General features: G+C 40.6%; 1 protein-coding gene across 1 annotated transcript in view; it reads left to right on the top strand.

Moving 5' to 3' along the window:
- The window catches only part of MYO3B (myosin IIIB), a 406,696-nt gene extending 392,970 nt beyond the window's left edge, over window positions 1–13,726 (top strand). The window contains exons 33-35 of the mRNA XM_047084875.1: window positions 12,248–12,354; window positions 12,729–12,775; window positions 13,588–13,726. Coding sequence (XP_046940831.1) covers window positions 12,248–12,354; window positions 12,729–12,775; window positions 13,588–13,726 — 293 coding nt within the window. The remainder of the gene's footprint in view (window positions 1–12,247; window positions 12,355–12,728; window positions 12,776–13,587) is intronic.
- The last annotated feature ends 499 nt before the right edge of the window (window positions 13,727–14,225 follow it).

Raw genomic sequence — 14,225 nt, 5'->3', positions numbered from 1 at the left:
ACTGAGACCTTTGTGGCTCACTATTTTTATAAATCCTAAAGGTGTACTGGATAGTTGGACCAAATTTAATTAACAGTGTACTAAGGCAACTTTGTCCAAAGTGAAGCATAAAATGGGACAGTAACCCAATGTAGTTATTTTCTTTTGAACTTTATTTCCCTCAGATACTTCCTATTTTATTGGCTTTTGGAGATTAAAACTGAAAGAACCAGAGTAATCTAATTTTTTACCACTAATACTGCATTGATTTCACTTTGCATCTCATTAGTTTAATGCAAACAAAAATCACATTTCATTTCATTTGGTCTATTATATACATTCTTTACAATTTCTCTCTCCCTCCCTCCCTCCCTCTCTCTCTCTCCCTCTCTGTGACACACATGCACACACGCCAATCATTTGTGCATATAATCTCCCCCAAACCAAGTCAATCATACTAATAACTGCTCTCTACATGAAAAAAGATTTTAGAATTTGTGAACCTGGGCGAGTGTTTGTACAGCTGCACAGTATTCACCTGTACATTACAGTTTTTGCTCACAGCTGGGAAGGCTGGGTGAGATTAAATGTGGTCTTTTAGTCCATCAGTAACCAAGTAACCAAGAAAGGGGTTTGGATGAACACCCCCTTGTGCAGCCTTCCTCTTTAATTGAATGAATCCTATTATGATGAAGTTCTGGTATAGTGATGGAGAAGTTTTCTCCCTAAAGCCTGATTGCATTTTGATTGGTCTTCTTTAAATTCCAACAAGGCCAATAGGGTCAACAGCATTTATGTCCATTTTGAAGATGAGTGGCTGGAACTCTGTAATCATAGCATCTTAAAGTTGGAAGAGACTTTAAAGAACCTCTTGGCTAATGGTTCTCTCTCTTTTCCTGCTTTCACACTGGTTTCCTGCAAGAAAGTCTCATCAGGCTCATCTCTCACTACATACAGGCACTCACATTCTGGGAAGGAGTATGACTTCAAGGATAACAGAACATGTGTGATGTGCTGCACCACCACCCTTTGTCGAAAAATCACTATGTTAGATAAAATGTGGCAGCCAGAAAAGGAAGCAATTCACCCAGGTCACATACCAGTAAGTTCCAGAAATTGAACTATGCCCAGGCCTTCCGACCCCAAGTCCGGTGTTGGTTTCACGATAGCTGACCTCCCCTTTGCACACTAACAGCAAGAACTGGGACCAGGTCTCCAACTTAGAGAGCAAGAAAGAGCTGGGGATGAATGCCCCAGGATCCTCTGCCACAAGGAATCAAAGACCCAGTCACAATTAGTTTACTAAAACCAGCACTATCTGGTGTCCCATATCCTCAAGCATTTAAAATGTCGTTCCAATCTTCAAAGACATTCTTTCATTCCATTTTTATCTGCTTTTACCCAGGACATTGTTTCCCAGCTCCGGAGTAGTTCACTAGGTGATTTGCATCTCATTAGGAGCTCCAGAAATGACATCTCCCAGCCTGCTGCCTGGTATTGTAGGTTTGCTAAGCATCAGATCCAGGTCTTAGATTTTTTTTCATGTTGACATTTTTGAAAAAGCTGAATTAATGCTCTTTTCTACTGGGCAGAGTTTGGGTGGCCATTTTGGCCTTAATTCCTACCCCCTTACCCACAAGACCAAAGTTAGGGAACAGCCATTGTCAGGGACAGTCCAGATGAAGTCAGCCATCCCCACATGAAGACATCTGGCTGGAAGGGCATATTGTGAGACCTCAGGTAAACAGTTTTAAAATTCCTAAAAGCAGAGAGATGGGACAAGATGCAAACATTGTTAGTAGTATGCAAAGTAAAACAAAATGAAAGACACCAATAGCAACCCATTGCTGATACTAAGCTTGTGCCTTTCAAGCATTTTTTTTTACTAGTCCCAACCCTCCTGACACCCCAGAGTTCTTGTCCTACATTTATGATTGATTTAAAAGGAGTTTAGTAGGTCAGAATGGCTTTTCAGCTTTGTCATTCATTCATACCGAAACCTGCAGAAGAGCACTGCGCGACATCATACCTCTGGAAACCAGAGATAATGTTCCCGTGGTCAGCAAAATTGTTCTCTTGGAGTAAGAGAAATGATTTTCCCAGCGCCCAGGGAAATTAGTGTCCGCTTGGAGCTCAAGCCATGTGATGCAGCTTCCAGCACAAAGCAAATACCTGACAAGGCTGGGAGCCCTACTGGAGCTGCGTCCCCTTCCCAGAATTTCTTCTGCCCAACTGAAACTTCTTTGACCCGACGCCAGCTTTTTAAGATGGCAGCTAGCTAATCTGCACAGTCAACCTAAGCTTTCAGGAAAGGGTTAAGTCATTAGGTTTTCCAGCCCTGCTACAAGTTAAAATCATCTGGAAGCGGACAGGTGGTGGGGCTGTTTTTAAAAGTGGTGATGGGGCGCCTGGGTGGCTCAGTCGGTTGGGTGTCCAACTTCAGCTCAGGTCACAATCTCGCAGTCGTGAGTTCGAACCCCGCGTCGGGCTCTGGGCTGATGGCTCAGAGCCTGGAGCCTACTTCCGATTCTGTGTCTCCCTCTCTCTCTGCCCCTCCCCCGTTCATGCTCTGTGTCTCTCTGTCTCAAAAATAAATAAACGTTAAAAAAAAAAAAATTTAAAAGCAGTGATGCCAGAGCCCTACCCCTGACTAACCAAATTAGGACATCCAGGGGTGAGGCCAAGGCATCTGTATTTTTTTGTAAGTTCTTCAGATGCTGCTAATGTGCAGCCAAGGTCAAGGACCACTCTCATATAACAATTATGGTGACCCCTGAGGGACCCCTGCTCTGCCTTGTCTGCCAGGTTTTCCCACTGCATATATCTTCTGTCATCTTCACTACAACCTTGACTGGGTGATCGTCATCACCAGGTTCAGACCTCCAATAAGTGCTGGAGGTGGGATTCATACTCCAGTTTTTCTAAACCCACTGTTTTTATTTTTCTTTCACAACACTGTTATTTCTCCAAAGTGTGGGACATGGGCCTCTGGTTATCTCCAGGTCAGTTTTAAATAGTGTGTGGACGTGACCTTAAATAACACTGAGTCATGTAAAAGAAAGCTACTCCTTTATCAATTCTCAGTTTAAAGTCTTCATATTTAGGAGAAAATTGTAGCTGTATTAATATGTCTTAAATTCCTCTCTTTTTAACAAACCTTTAAAGAAGCCCAGAACATTCTGTGGGAAACAGAATCTAACTCACGTATGATAGTAGTGTCCTGTTTTCATTATATTTACTTTATGGTTTACTCCTTTTTTTTTTAATTTCTTACTGTTTATTATTTTTGAGAGAGAAAAAGAATACGAGAGGGGGAGGAGCAGAGAGAGAGAGAGAGAGAGAGAGACAGAATCTGAAACAGGCTCCAGGCTCTGAGCTGTCAGCACAGAGCCTAATGTAGGGCTCGAAGTCACTGACCACAAGATCATGACCTGAGCCGAAGTCAGAGGCTTAACCGACTGAGCCACCCAGGTGCCCCACTTTATGGTTTACTTCTATTTATGGCATATGACCCTGGCTTTCTATTTAGTACAGCAGTGAATAAAGTTTCATTCTTAAAGAAATATATTTAAGTAAAAAATTTTTTTATTTTAAAAATACTACATGAAGAATAGTACAGGTGTCTTGAATATAGCAAAAAATGTTTAAGAGGTGGATGATGACAGAAGTTTGAGAAATGCTTTCCTACAGCAGACTAATTTTAAAAAGAGGCATCTCCAGACCTGTTAGCAAGTGGGAACTCTCAGCTATCATGCCATCACAATAGACAGACAACAACTTGTCCCACCCATTTTAGGTCAGGCAGGACCTATGAACTTTGTTGCTGCTTCCAGCGCAAGAGGAATCCTGAAACACTGTTGGTAATAAACATGGGGAGGGGGAAAAGACAGACGCTCATCTGCTCAAGTAATCAATGAAATGAAAATCCAAACACAAATGATGTGCCATTTTTCACCTATTGAATTATCAGACTTTTTCTTAAAGATGCTCTCCCATGCTGGTGAGGACCTTTAGAAATGTATAATCTCTTGGGGCACCTGGGTGGCTCAGTCAATTGAGTGTCTGACTTCAGCTCAGATGATGATCTCACCGGTAGTGAGTTTGAGTCCCACATCACGATCTGTGCTGACAGCTCAGAGCCTGGAGCCTGCTTCAGATTCTGTGTCTCCCTCTCTCTCTGCCCCTCCTCTGCTCACACTCTGTCTCCCTCTTTCCCTCAAAAAATAAATTAACATTAAAAAAATTTTTTTAATACATATACTTTTTGGCCAGTAATTCAACCTCTAGGAATTTATCTCAAGAAAACAATGTGGAAAAAAAAAAATTTAAAAAAAAAAAGAAAACAATGTGGATTATCAAAGATAACATTCTGAGATGTTCCTCAAAACATTACTTATCAAAAAACAGTGGAATCAACTTCCATGCCCAGTATGGGAAATTATATAAGTTTATCATGTATCACCCATTAAATAAAATACCATACAACCATTAGAAATGATGCCATTTAGACCAATCTGGAAGACAAAAAACTTGTTCCCGGATTTCCTACTATTTAGGGGAAGGGAACATGGGGTGGGCAAAAAGATGGACTTTTCATTGCTTAATTTATTTGAACGTCATGTTTATTACTTTAAAAATGTAATTCTAGGGGCACCTGGCTGGCTCAGTTGATAGAGCATGTGACTCTTGATCTCAGGGTTACAAGTCTGAGCCCCATGTTGGGTGTAGAGGTAACTTAAAAAATCAAATCTTAAAAAGATATAACTGTAAATGAAATATACTATTTTTGTTTTATTTTTTATTTTTATTTGAGAGAGAAAGTGTGTGTGCACAAGCAGAAGAGAGGGGCAGAGAGAGAGAATCCCAAGCAGGCTCCATGCTCAGCCTGGAGCTCAACTTGGGACTTGATTCCATTGCCCTGGGATCATGACCTGAGCTGAAATCAAGAGTCAGATGCTCAACTGACTGAGCCACCCAGGTGCCCCAAAGTATACTATTTTTAAGGTAGGTTAATATCACGGAAAATACTTATGACTTTATTGTTAAGTAAGGGGAAAAAGCAGTAGCAAATAAGTGACAGAATTTTTATTAAGAAAAGTGAATGCATAGTCCTAGAAAAGTATTGAAAGGATATTAAAGGAAAAAAATACTAATCAACTTTGTTTTTAAGAGGCTGACTTCATCTCCCTCCTTTGTAGATTAGTCTCCCCAGAGGTGTCCCAAGATAGGAAAGGCCCTCTTCCTATTGGAAGCCTTGGCAATAATATCCTGATTGACAGAACCAAAGAGGGGGCCACATAGATGGAATAAATCTTGACAAGAGTAGTGAATGGTCACCATTTCATTCATTCATTTATTCGTTCATTCATTTATTCATTCATTATTTGTTAAATGTATGCCAAGCCCTGAGCTAAAATAGTTTTAGGGGAAGTTATTACTACTTCCCTAACGAGTAAGGAGAAAATTCCACACAGACAATTTATAACTCCACCATCTTCCACAGGCACTAATTTAACTCAGGGATATTTTCTTTGTAGCAATTCTGCAATTTTGAAGAAGATTGTTCATGACATAACATGGCAACTGGGAAAATTTGTAGCTTTCCTTTCATCTTAGAAAGGAAGATCTGAATTACATGCACCCCAGGAGAAAATCTCTCTTTCTGGTTGTGCGTATGTTTTACAAAAACCCACTGAATTCCTTAGTCCCTCCTGAAGTTAGACATGGTGAGGTGAAAACTTATAAGAATGCCTCAGTAAAAGAACAAGCATTGTAGTAAACGCCATGGCCTAGGCTTTGGGATTTTGAATCAAAAGACCTGAGTTCTAGCCCTGGCTCTGAAGGGAGACCAGCAGAGGGGCCCAAGCTCCCTGGGTTCACACCCCTTAGATATATAAGGAAGGGGCTGAACCACAGAGATTTATCAGCCCCGTGTTGTGACTTAAATTTGAAAATCTGAGTTCCCAGGGCATAATATCTTCCCTCCTATTCCCTGTCAAGACTCTGAGCATCCCTGAAATAGCCTATGCCTCGGGGTATATCAGGAGCAAGTGGTTTACAACACATTGGGAAGATTCTTCCTTAGACTGCGTTTTTAAGGGAGTGCAGATTATCGCAGGCTTTCTGCCAATGTGGTTCTTATTGTTAAGGAAAGATTTAGTATGGTCTAGTATAGTGGCTCTCAACCCTGGCTGTACATTAGAACTATCCAAGGAGATTTTTTTTTTTAATATCCATGCCTAGGTCCTGATCTGGGCACCAGTATTTCTAAAAACTGAACAACTTGTGTAATGTAAAGAAAATGATCATCGGTGAGGACATTCGGAAACCTGAATTCTCAGTTGGACTTTGTCTCTAACGTGCTATGTGATCTCTTAATCTCCTTATGCCTTTGTTATCTCTTTGGGGTTAGTTGTCCTTCCCAAAATGAGATGAAATAAATAAAAAGCTACTTTGTAAAACAAGATTTGATACATAAAAATGAAATGGTAAGTGCAGAGGCGCAGAGCCAGAAAAGCCAAGTCATCTCATTGGAAGCTGTTTCATTAAATGTCACCGGGGTGCCATGCAGCATGGTCGGCTATCATTGAGGAGAAAGAGAATCCAGCTGACAGCTAGGCTACTGTCACCTCCAGTTGCCCTGAGAACTTTGGTCACAGAAATGATGTACCTCCCTTTATGCAGAGTTGACAGAAGTCTGTAAATGAATTGCATAACTCTTAATTCTGTTTTGTGCCTCAGGGAAATATCTAGTAACCCCACATGGGATCTGCCATCTGTAAATCTAGAACACTGAACACTATTTGCTTCAAGGAGATGTTTTACTTGGCAAATGATCCTAGGAAAGGCTCATCCACAAAATGGCAATCAGATAGATCGGCAGTCTTGCCACTCAGAACATATTCCTGCCTGCTGAGGGCCCACAGGACGGGTGCATATGACCATGGTTCTCCTGGTGTGCTCTCTCTCTCTCCCTCCTCCCAGGAACCCTGCCCATTACCTGTCCATTCCATGGGGGCCCAGAGTTCATACTGTCCCACTAAGCAGGGAAATATTTGGGCTGTATGCCCCATCCTGCCTTCACTGTGGTTGTCCTTCCCTCACTACGATCCTGCTAGGAGATGGATCAGAATGGCACATCTGTAATGGGTGATAAAAAGTGAAACCCTAAGTGTTAGGGGACAGTGTAGAGAAGAGCATTTGTAGCCAAAATAGCTGTAACTCAGCAAGTCAATTAGAGCAGAGGAAATAGTTTCCTTCTTCATCTCTGAGACTCTAGGAGGGAACAAAACGCCTTGTTTGCGACTTGAAATTGTGCTTGTGAATTAGGGTTGCCAGATTTAACAACAACAAAAACTACAGAACACCCAGCTAGATTTGAATTTCAAATGAATAACTGATCACTTTTTAATTTAATACAAGTATGTCCTGAATATTGCACAGGATTTTAGTAGATTAAAAAAAGTATTGGTTGTTTATCTGAAATTCAAATTTAATTGGGTGTTCTCTATTTGATCTGGCAACTCTAGCTTGGATATACCTGCATGTTCGATAAAAAGAACTGGAATATGAAATTTCCAAACCAGTTGTTTGAAGTTATGTAACGAAGCCATCAACTGAATTCAGCTGTTTGTCTCTCACTAAGGACTCAGCCAGTTGTGCAGCCGCAGAGTATGGTGATTTGGGGTTAGAGAGAGAAGTATGCCTGTCCCAGCGCTCCTCACTGAGGTGTCATTTACATTTCTTCCATTTTATGACAGGTATATCTCCTGTTTATTACAAAGTTCTGTGTCAGCTCAGAAGAGAAAGGTGTGTTCAGGGTCTCAAATATGAAATCAAAAGGTGCAAGGGGAAAAGAAGGTGCAGGGATTCTTGAAGGGGAAAGAGACCTATGTTAAATAGTACTCATGACGTGATATACTTTCAAAAAGCTTTATGGGGAGGTAGCCTCCAGAGGATTACAAACTGGAGAGTTTGGCTTGGTTTACAAATGCTTATGTGAAGTAAGAATAGGCCACTTTCAGAATACTAACATTGTCTTCAAATAACTCATATACTAATGTTTACCTTCAAACTTGAATTGCCTATTTTGTCTACATAAACTAATCAAATGAACTAGGTAATTGCCAGATTGTTTTATGTCTCCTGTAAGCAAACTGATTGGCTCAAAAGACAGGGGTTGTGGCTTCGACTCTGCCACTTCCAGATTTATCTTTCTTAGCTATAGTTTCTTTGTCTACTGAATCAAAGAATAATTTTGCCCTACATGCCTTATTGATTTTTTTTAATTTTTAAAGGAAAAAAAAAACTTCTCAATGTACATAAACATTTAGATTTCATCAATGTCCTATATGCTGTTTTATATTTGCTTCTTTTCCTGAATTTTGAATTTTCATCTATCAACAGCATACCTTAAATTTATCCTTGTTGGTGCCTTCGTGGTATGACACCAACATTCATATCTCACAGTTAACTTCTCCCCAGCTATTAAATATTTATCATCTTTCTAGCCTTTTTCCAATGCAAAAAAAATCTTACACCATCGTACAAATTGTCTTTTTTTCTTCTTCTGGTTGTCTTCCTTGGGACATGTTTGTTGGCACAAGTTGCTTAGCTTTCACTATTTATCATCAAGTTGCACGTCAGGAGGGGTGGAGCCTATGGATTCATCTGTGTATGTGGGGCCACTCCCACATTGTCTTTTGATCTTTTATTTATCCTAATTAATAGAAAGGCAGTGGTAGTTGTTTTAATTGAAGCTCTTTGTCTGGATGGCTAAACATTTTTCAGTATCTCATTTCATTGTATATTTCAACGTATATGATTTTTTTCTCCATCTTTTTCTCACCTCAGCCTTTCCACATTATGGATAGTAGACTTTTGTGTGTATATATTTTTAAATTTGTTTTGGGGCGCCTGGGTGGCTCAGTCGGTTGAGCGGCCGACTTCGGCTCAGGTCATGATCTCACGGTCCGTGAGTTTGAGCCCCGCGTCGGGCTCTGTGCTGACAGCTCAGAGCCTGGAGCCTGTTTCAGATTCTGTGTCTCCCTCTCTCTGACCCTCCCCCGTTCATGCTCTCTCTCTGTCTCAAAAATAAATAAACATTAAAAAAAATTTTTTTAAATAAATAAATAAATAAAAATAAATTTGTTTTTATCTTTTTTTTTTTTTAATTTTTTTTTCAACTTTTTTTTTATTTATTTTTGGGACAGAGAGAGACAGAGCATGAACGGGGGAGGGGCAGAGAGAGAGGGAGACACAGAATCGGAAACAGGCTCCAGGCTCCGAGCCATCTGCCCAGAGCCTGACGGGGGGCTTGAACTCACGGACCGCGAGATCGTGACCTGGCTGAAGTCGGACGCTTAACCGACTGCGCCACCCAGGCGCCCCTGTTTTTATCTTTCTATTGCACTTCCTTTCATCTTAGTTTTGTTACTGTCTATCATACAGAATATTTTACTCTAATTGGACCCATCTTTGTCATTAATATTTTCTTCCACAGTTAAAATAGTCTATTTCATTTCCCTTTAAGGTTTTTATAGGAATATTTAAAATGTTTAACTATATAACTCATCTGGAATTTATTGTGGCCTGTAAGAATCAAAAAGCATATTGAGAAAAGTAAAAGATTTAAAAAATTTTTAACACTAACTTGAGCCCAGCAGCACTAATTTATGACAAGTCACTTAACCTCTTAAGACTCAATGCTGTCTACTAGACTGAAGGCAGGGACCTTGTCTTATTTTTCTTTGTTTTCCCCACAATATCCAGCAAAGTACCTTACATATAGGATAAACCTTATAAGGTCTATATTTAAGTTATACTTTTTGTATATTACTATCAAATTGTTCCAACAGCATTTTTTTTTAACATTTTATTTATTTCCGAGAGAGAGAAACAAGAGATCCAAAGCAAGCTCCAGGCTCTGAACTGTCAGCACAGAGCCTGATGCAGGGCTCAAACCTATGAGCTGTGAGATCATGATCTGAGGAGCTGAAGTCGGAAGTTTAACCAACAGAGCCATCCAGGTGCCCCATTCAACAGCATTTATTAAATAATGATTCATTTCCCAAATATTTATTTGGTTTCTTATTATTGATCACATACCAGTGATACTCAAATTTGTTCCAATGGCAAAACTCTTGTAAGTTATGGCACTCTGTAAAACATTGTGAGACATGGAAATATTTAAGTTAAAATAATTAAAATTAAAATTTAATGCTAAATCAGACACCAGCTTATACTAGATTCTAGTATAGTATAGATACCATCAGACACCAACAGATTTTTTTTTAATTTATGGGAGAAATGCTAAAATTGTGAAAATTATGCCCAATAACTTAATTCCTAAGTTCTAAAAATCAGGAAAAAAATACCCACCCATGGAATAGCAAATTCATCGAGAACAAAATTTGAGAACCACATCTTAAATTAAGTATCCCCAGTTGAGAATATAAATAAAAGTTTCTGATCAAATGTAAACACTATATGAAGTCCAGCTGAACTGGGCTGAACTCCAGCTGAACTCAGAAACTATTTAAGATCAGTCTTTTGAGTTTCCAAGGTTGGAATTCCCATAACGTTAAGAAGTCTAAGGGAGAATAGATGTCAGATCTCTAGTGCATGTTCACACCAGCAACTTTAACTCTATACACTTCTGTTCATTAATCTATAAATCAGAGGAGATGAGACAGGGCACCTTGTGTCCTACCATATTACAGCATATGGACTTCACAAACCAAGCAGGCGGTAGGTATGTTGGAAGTAGCAGAAAGAACCCATATCAATTCTGAATTCCTTATACTCTGAGGATGATGCCAGCCCAAGATACTGGAGTCCTGCCCTCTACCCAGACTTCCTGAAGATGTGTACAGGGATATCTTTAATGGCTACTAGAACCTTCTGCAAGCAACATAGCACGATGGAGCTTACTTTTACTTAGATCTTAGCTTACAAAAAAAGTTTCTTGTTAAGAAGGACAGTATGCTATAGTTTTAAAAAGAATGCTTCCAGAACAGGAGGTAAGAGTCTAGGGTTAGGTCCTCACTCTCCCATTTCATCTGGGATGAGTCATTCAATGCTTGTGGGCCTGTTTTCTTTTCCAAAAAAAAAAATAAAAAATAGGCATTTAGAATAAATAGTTCCTAAATCCTTGTATGGTTCTAACAGTCTTGGCCAATATAGATAGGTTCCAGTTCAAGAACAGTAAAGGTGTGAAACTTCATACTTAGGAAACTGATAATTTGCTATTCATAATGGTTCTTGCTGAGTCATTCTTCACTTAGAAAATTCCCCCAGAGTTTCCCTAAATAGTAAGAACCTCTAGTGAAGTGAAACTATGATTCCAGGTACAATTCTACAACCCTGTTTTATGAATATGATACACACTCGGCCCAGGAAAGTGAGAACTCTTCTCTGGACTGTAACATTCATAAACAGTATTGTGTGGCAGCTCTGGTGTGTGTGTGTGTGTGTGTGTGTGTGTGTGTGTGTGTGTGTGTTGGCAAGAAGTTAAAACTGCTAAATCCTGATTCAGATATAGTGCCAAAAGGACAGCAGATTCCACAAAAATCATCTGCTTGGAAGGGAAATAAATCATGACTTCATTGGACACGTGGTTTCTTAAACTCCAGTTCACTCTTGGTCCAGGGTTCTGAAATCGGGGCTAACACGGAGAGGCTGCTCTGTGAAATCATGCAATTATCTTTTCCCCTTCTCCTTTACGCTATCTCCAGAGATTGCATGGATCAATGGTATTGTTCAAAGCATTTCAGTAAATACTAGCTCAAGCCATTTTCCCTCCGAAACGTATCCCACCAAAAGGTTTGCTTCTCATCTACCCAAGAGGGTGTGTGCTCCAGATGTCTTTGAACCCTCACTGCAAGATGTGGTGCAAACTATCCCGGATTGCCTTCATTGTCCTGAGTTATCCCATGAAGATAGGACTCTGTGCTCTACAAAGGCTGGCCACCAACCTCTACTTCACCAGCATGGACAAACCAATTTGCTTTCTGTCACTCTTGACTTCTGATTTAGATAAGAGAGATGAAGGCAAAGTTACAGACAGTGGCCCTTGTTTACACTTAGCAATTCCTATGTGTGTGTATGTGTTTTAGGATGACATTTCTGCCAATATTAGCAGAGCTCTAACATGCCCATTAAAATGAGACACAGTTTCCACTAAGTGCATTTATGTGAAGAGCGATTTTTACCTAATTTTCCCAATGCCTCAGATGGTTTACAGTAAAGTTTTGCTGTCTTGTTGCAGTTTCAGAAAATGGTCTTGTACAGAAGCAGCGAACACCTCGCCGAAGATGTCAGCAGCCCAAAATGTTGAGTAGCCCTGAGGACACCATGTACTATAACCAGTTAAATGTGAGTTCAAAGTGGCCATAAAGCTGTTTCACTGGCTTTGTTTCCAGTTAATAATTCTGTTATTAATACCTGTTCCAGCCCCTCCAGCCCCACCCCCACTCTCTTATGCTCTCTTCTTGAACATGTGCTTAGGCTCTTTATCTGTTGCTTTCATGTCAGGATGTCTGCCTTCACGGTGAATAATTGATGTGGTTTATCAAAGACGAGCAAGATGCATGCTTCATCAGGCTCACTTGAGCCCTTTGATCAAAAAAATTATGCTGTGACTTCTGATATTATCAGCATCTGCTTGCATTCAACACAAAATCACTTTGAATTAAAAATTAACGACTTGCTGCTTTGCTTTGACTGTGTGTTCTTGGCCCTCTCCACAGGGAACTCTAGAATATCAAGGGAGCAAAAGGAAGCCAAGAAAACTTGGGTAAATATCTGTCTTCTTAGTTCTAAGCAACTGTAAACAGAAGGGGTCCTTTGTGATATTACAGAAAATGCAAAACTTTCCAGAAGAGCTTCTAAAAATATGCAAATGGGGATATCACCACTATTATTGACACTGGAAACTACTTTTCACAGTAGCAGCTATATAAAACTTGAGTCTGTTCTGTCCAAAAAGGCTGAAATTGCCACCTAAAGGCAAATGTTATTTCTCATAATTATCCCAGGAAATTGTAGTTTCCTCCTAATTGCAGTCATAGCAGATTGTATAAAACTCTCTCACAGATGAGAGCATTCCACACAGTGCAAACAGGCCACTTCCCACATCACCCTACCCCTGGGCCTTAAAGATACACAGAGGAAAATTTCCCCCTGTGGTTAGACACAGGACACTAAGGAGTTTGTGGCCCATTTGATTGTTAGTATCTTGACCGAGAATACAGTGACATAGCTAACTGGTACTAATTTGAGAACTGGAGGAAGGCAGGGGGGGAACTTTCTCATCTAGGAACCAAACAGGGACAGACAAGTAAATTGAGACAGAAAAGTTGTAATACGATCACAACCTCCAGACGCCACTAAATTCAGCCCTTTATCAGTCTGTGACCCAGAGGCAAAGGCTTGGTGGATCAGAGTCAGTTCCTGAGTTCTGGGTCACGCTGAGGTACCCTAAGTTGTCCTTCCCTTCCGGGGGTGGGACCCAGCCCTGTTCCCAGTACTCATGCACTGTTAGCTGCCTGGGTGATGACTGCGGCATTTGTTTTCTCTTTTTCCTGAAAACTCTTTTCTTTGTTGCAGCCAAATCAAAGTGCTTGATGGGGAAGATGAGTATTATAAATCTTTGTCACCTGTGGACTCCGTTCCTGAGGAAGACAACCCAGCCTGCCCTTTCTTTTATTCCTCATCCTCAAAAGGAGCATCTTCTGCTCAGCACTGAGCTGTACTTCCTGCCCCTCCCCCCAAGTCTGCGGAGGGTAAGAACAATCATGGTCGTTGACTGATTGTCATTTCATAAGAAAGCACTGCAACGGGTCAGCTTCTATGGACACATGGTGCATGTCTGAGCCTTACTGAACAATTTTCATATTCCCAACCATTTTCTCATACCTCCATTGCCCTCCCCACATCTGCAGTGCAGCCTGAGTGGGGCAATTTTTCGTAGCTGTGGGACACTGAGCACATCTTCACTATAGCAGTAACCATCATTCATGCGAGTAACGAAGACCTCAACGTCTAGGGGGGTAACAGACAACCTTGCCATTAGCCAATCATGAATACTGACATTTATTTTTCCTGCTGTGTCCATCCATGCAAAATCTGCCCCTGTGAAAATCCAGGACTCTGTTTCTACCTCACCTCTCCCTGGCATCCACCTCCTTCCTGAGAGACCCTCCAGGCATCTCTCCAGAGTCAGGGTTCCACTGCTGAGTGCCCCC

Source organism: Lynx rufus, unplaced genomic scaffold, assembly GCF_022079265.1.
Source record: "Lynx rufus isolate CCGP_SWC_20201006 ecotype Redwood Valley unplaced genomic scaffold, mLynRuf1.p SCAF_2, whole genome shotgun sequence".
NCBI lineage: Eukaryota > Metazoa > Chordata > Mammalia > Carnivora > Felidae > Lynx > Lynx rufus.
The sequence above is the reverse complement of the archived record's forward strand: the minus strand, read 5'-3'. Positions and strand labels throughout refer to the sequence as shown.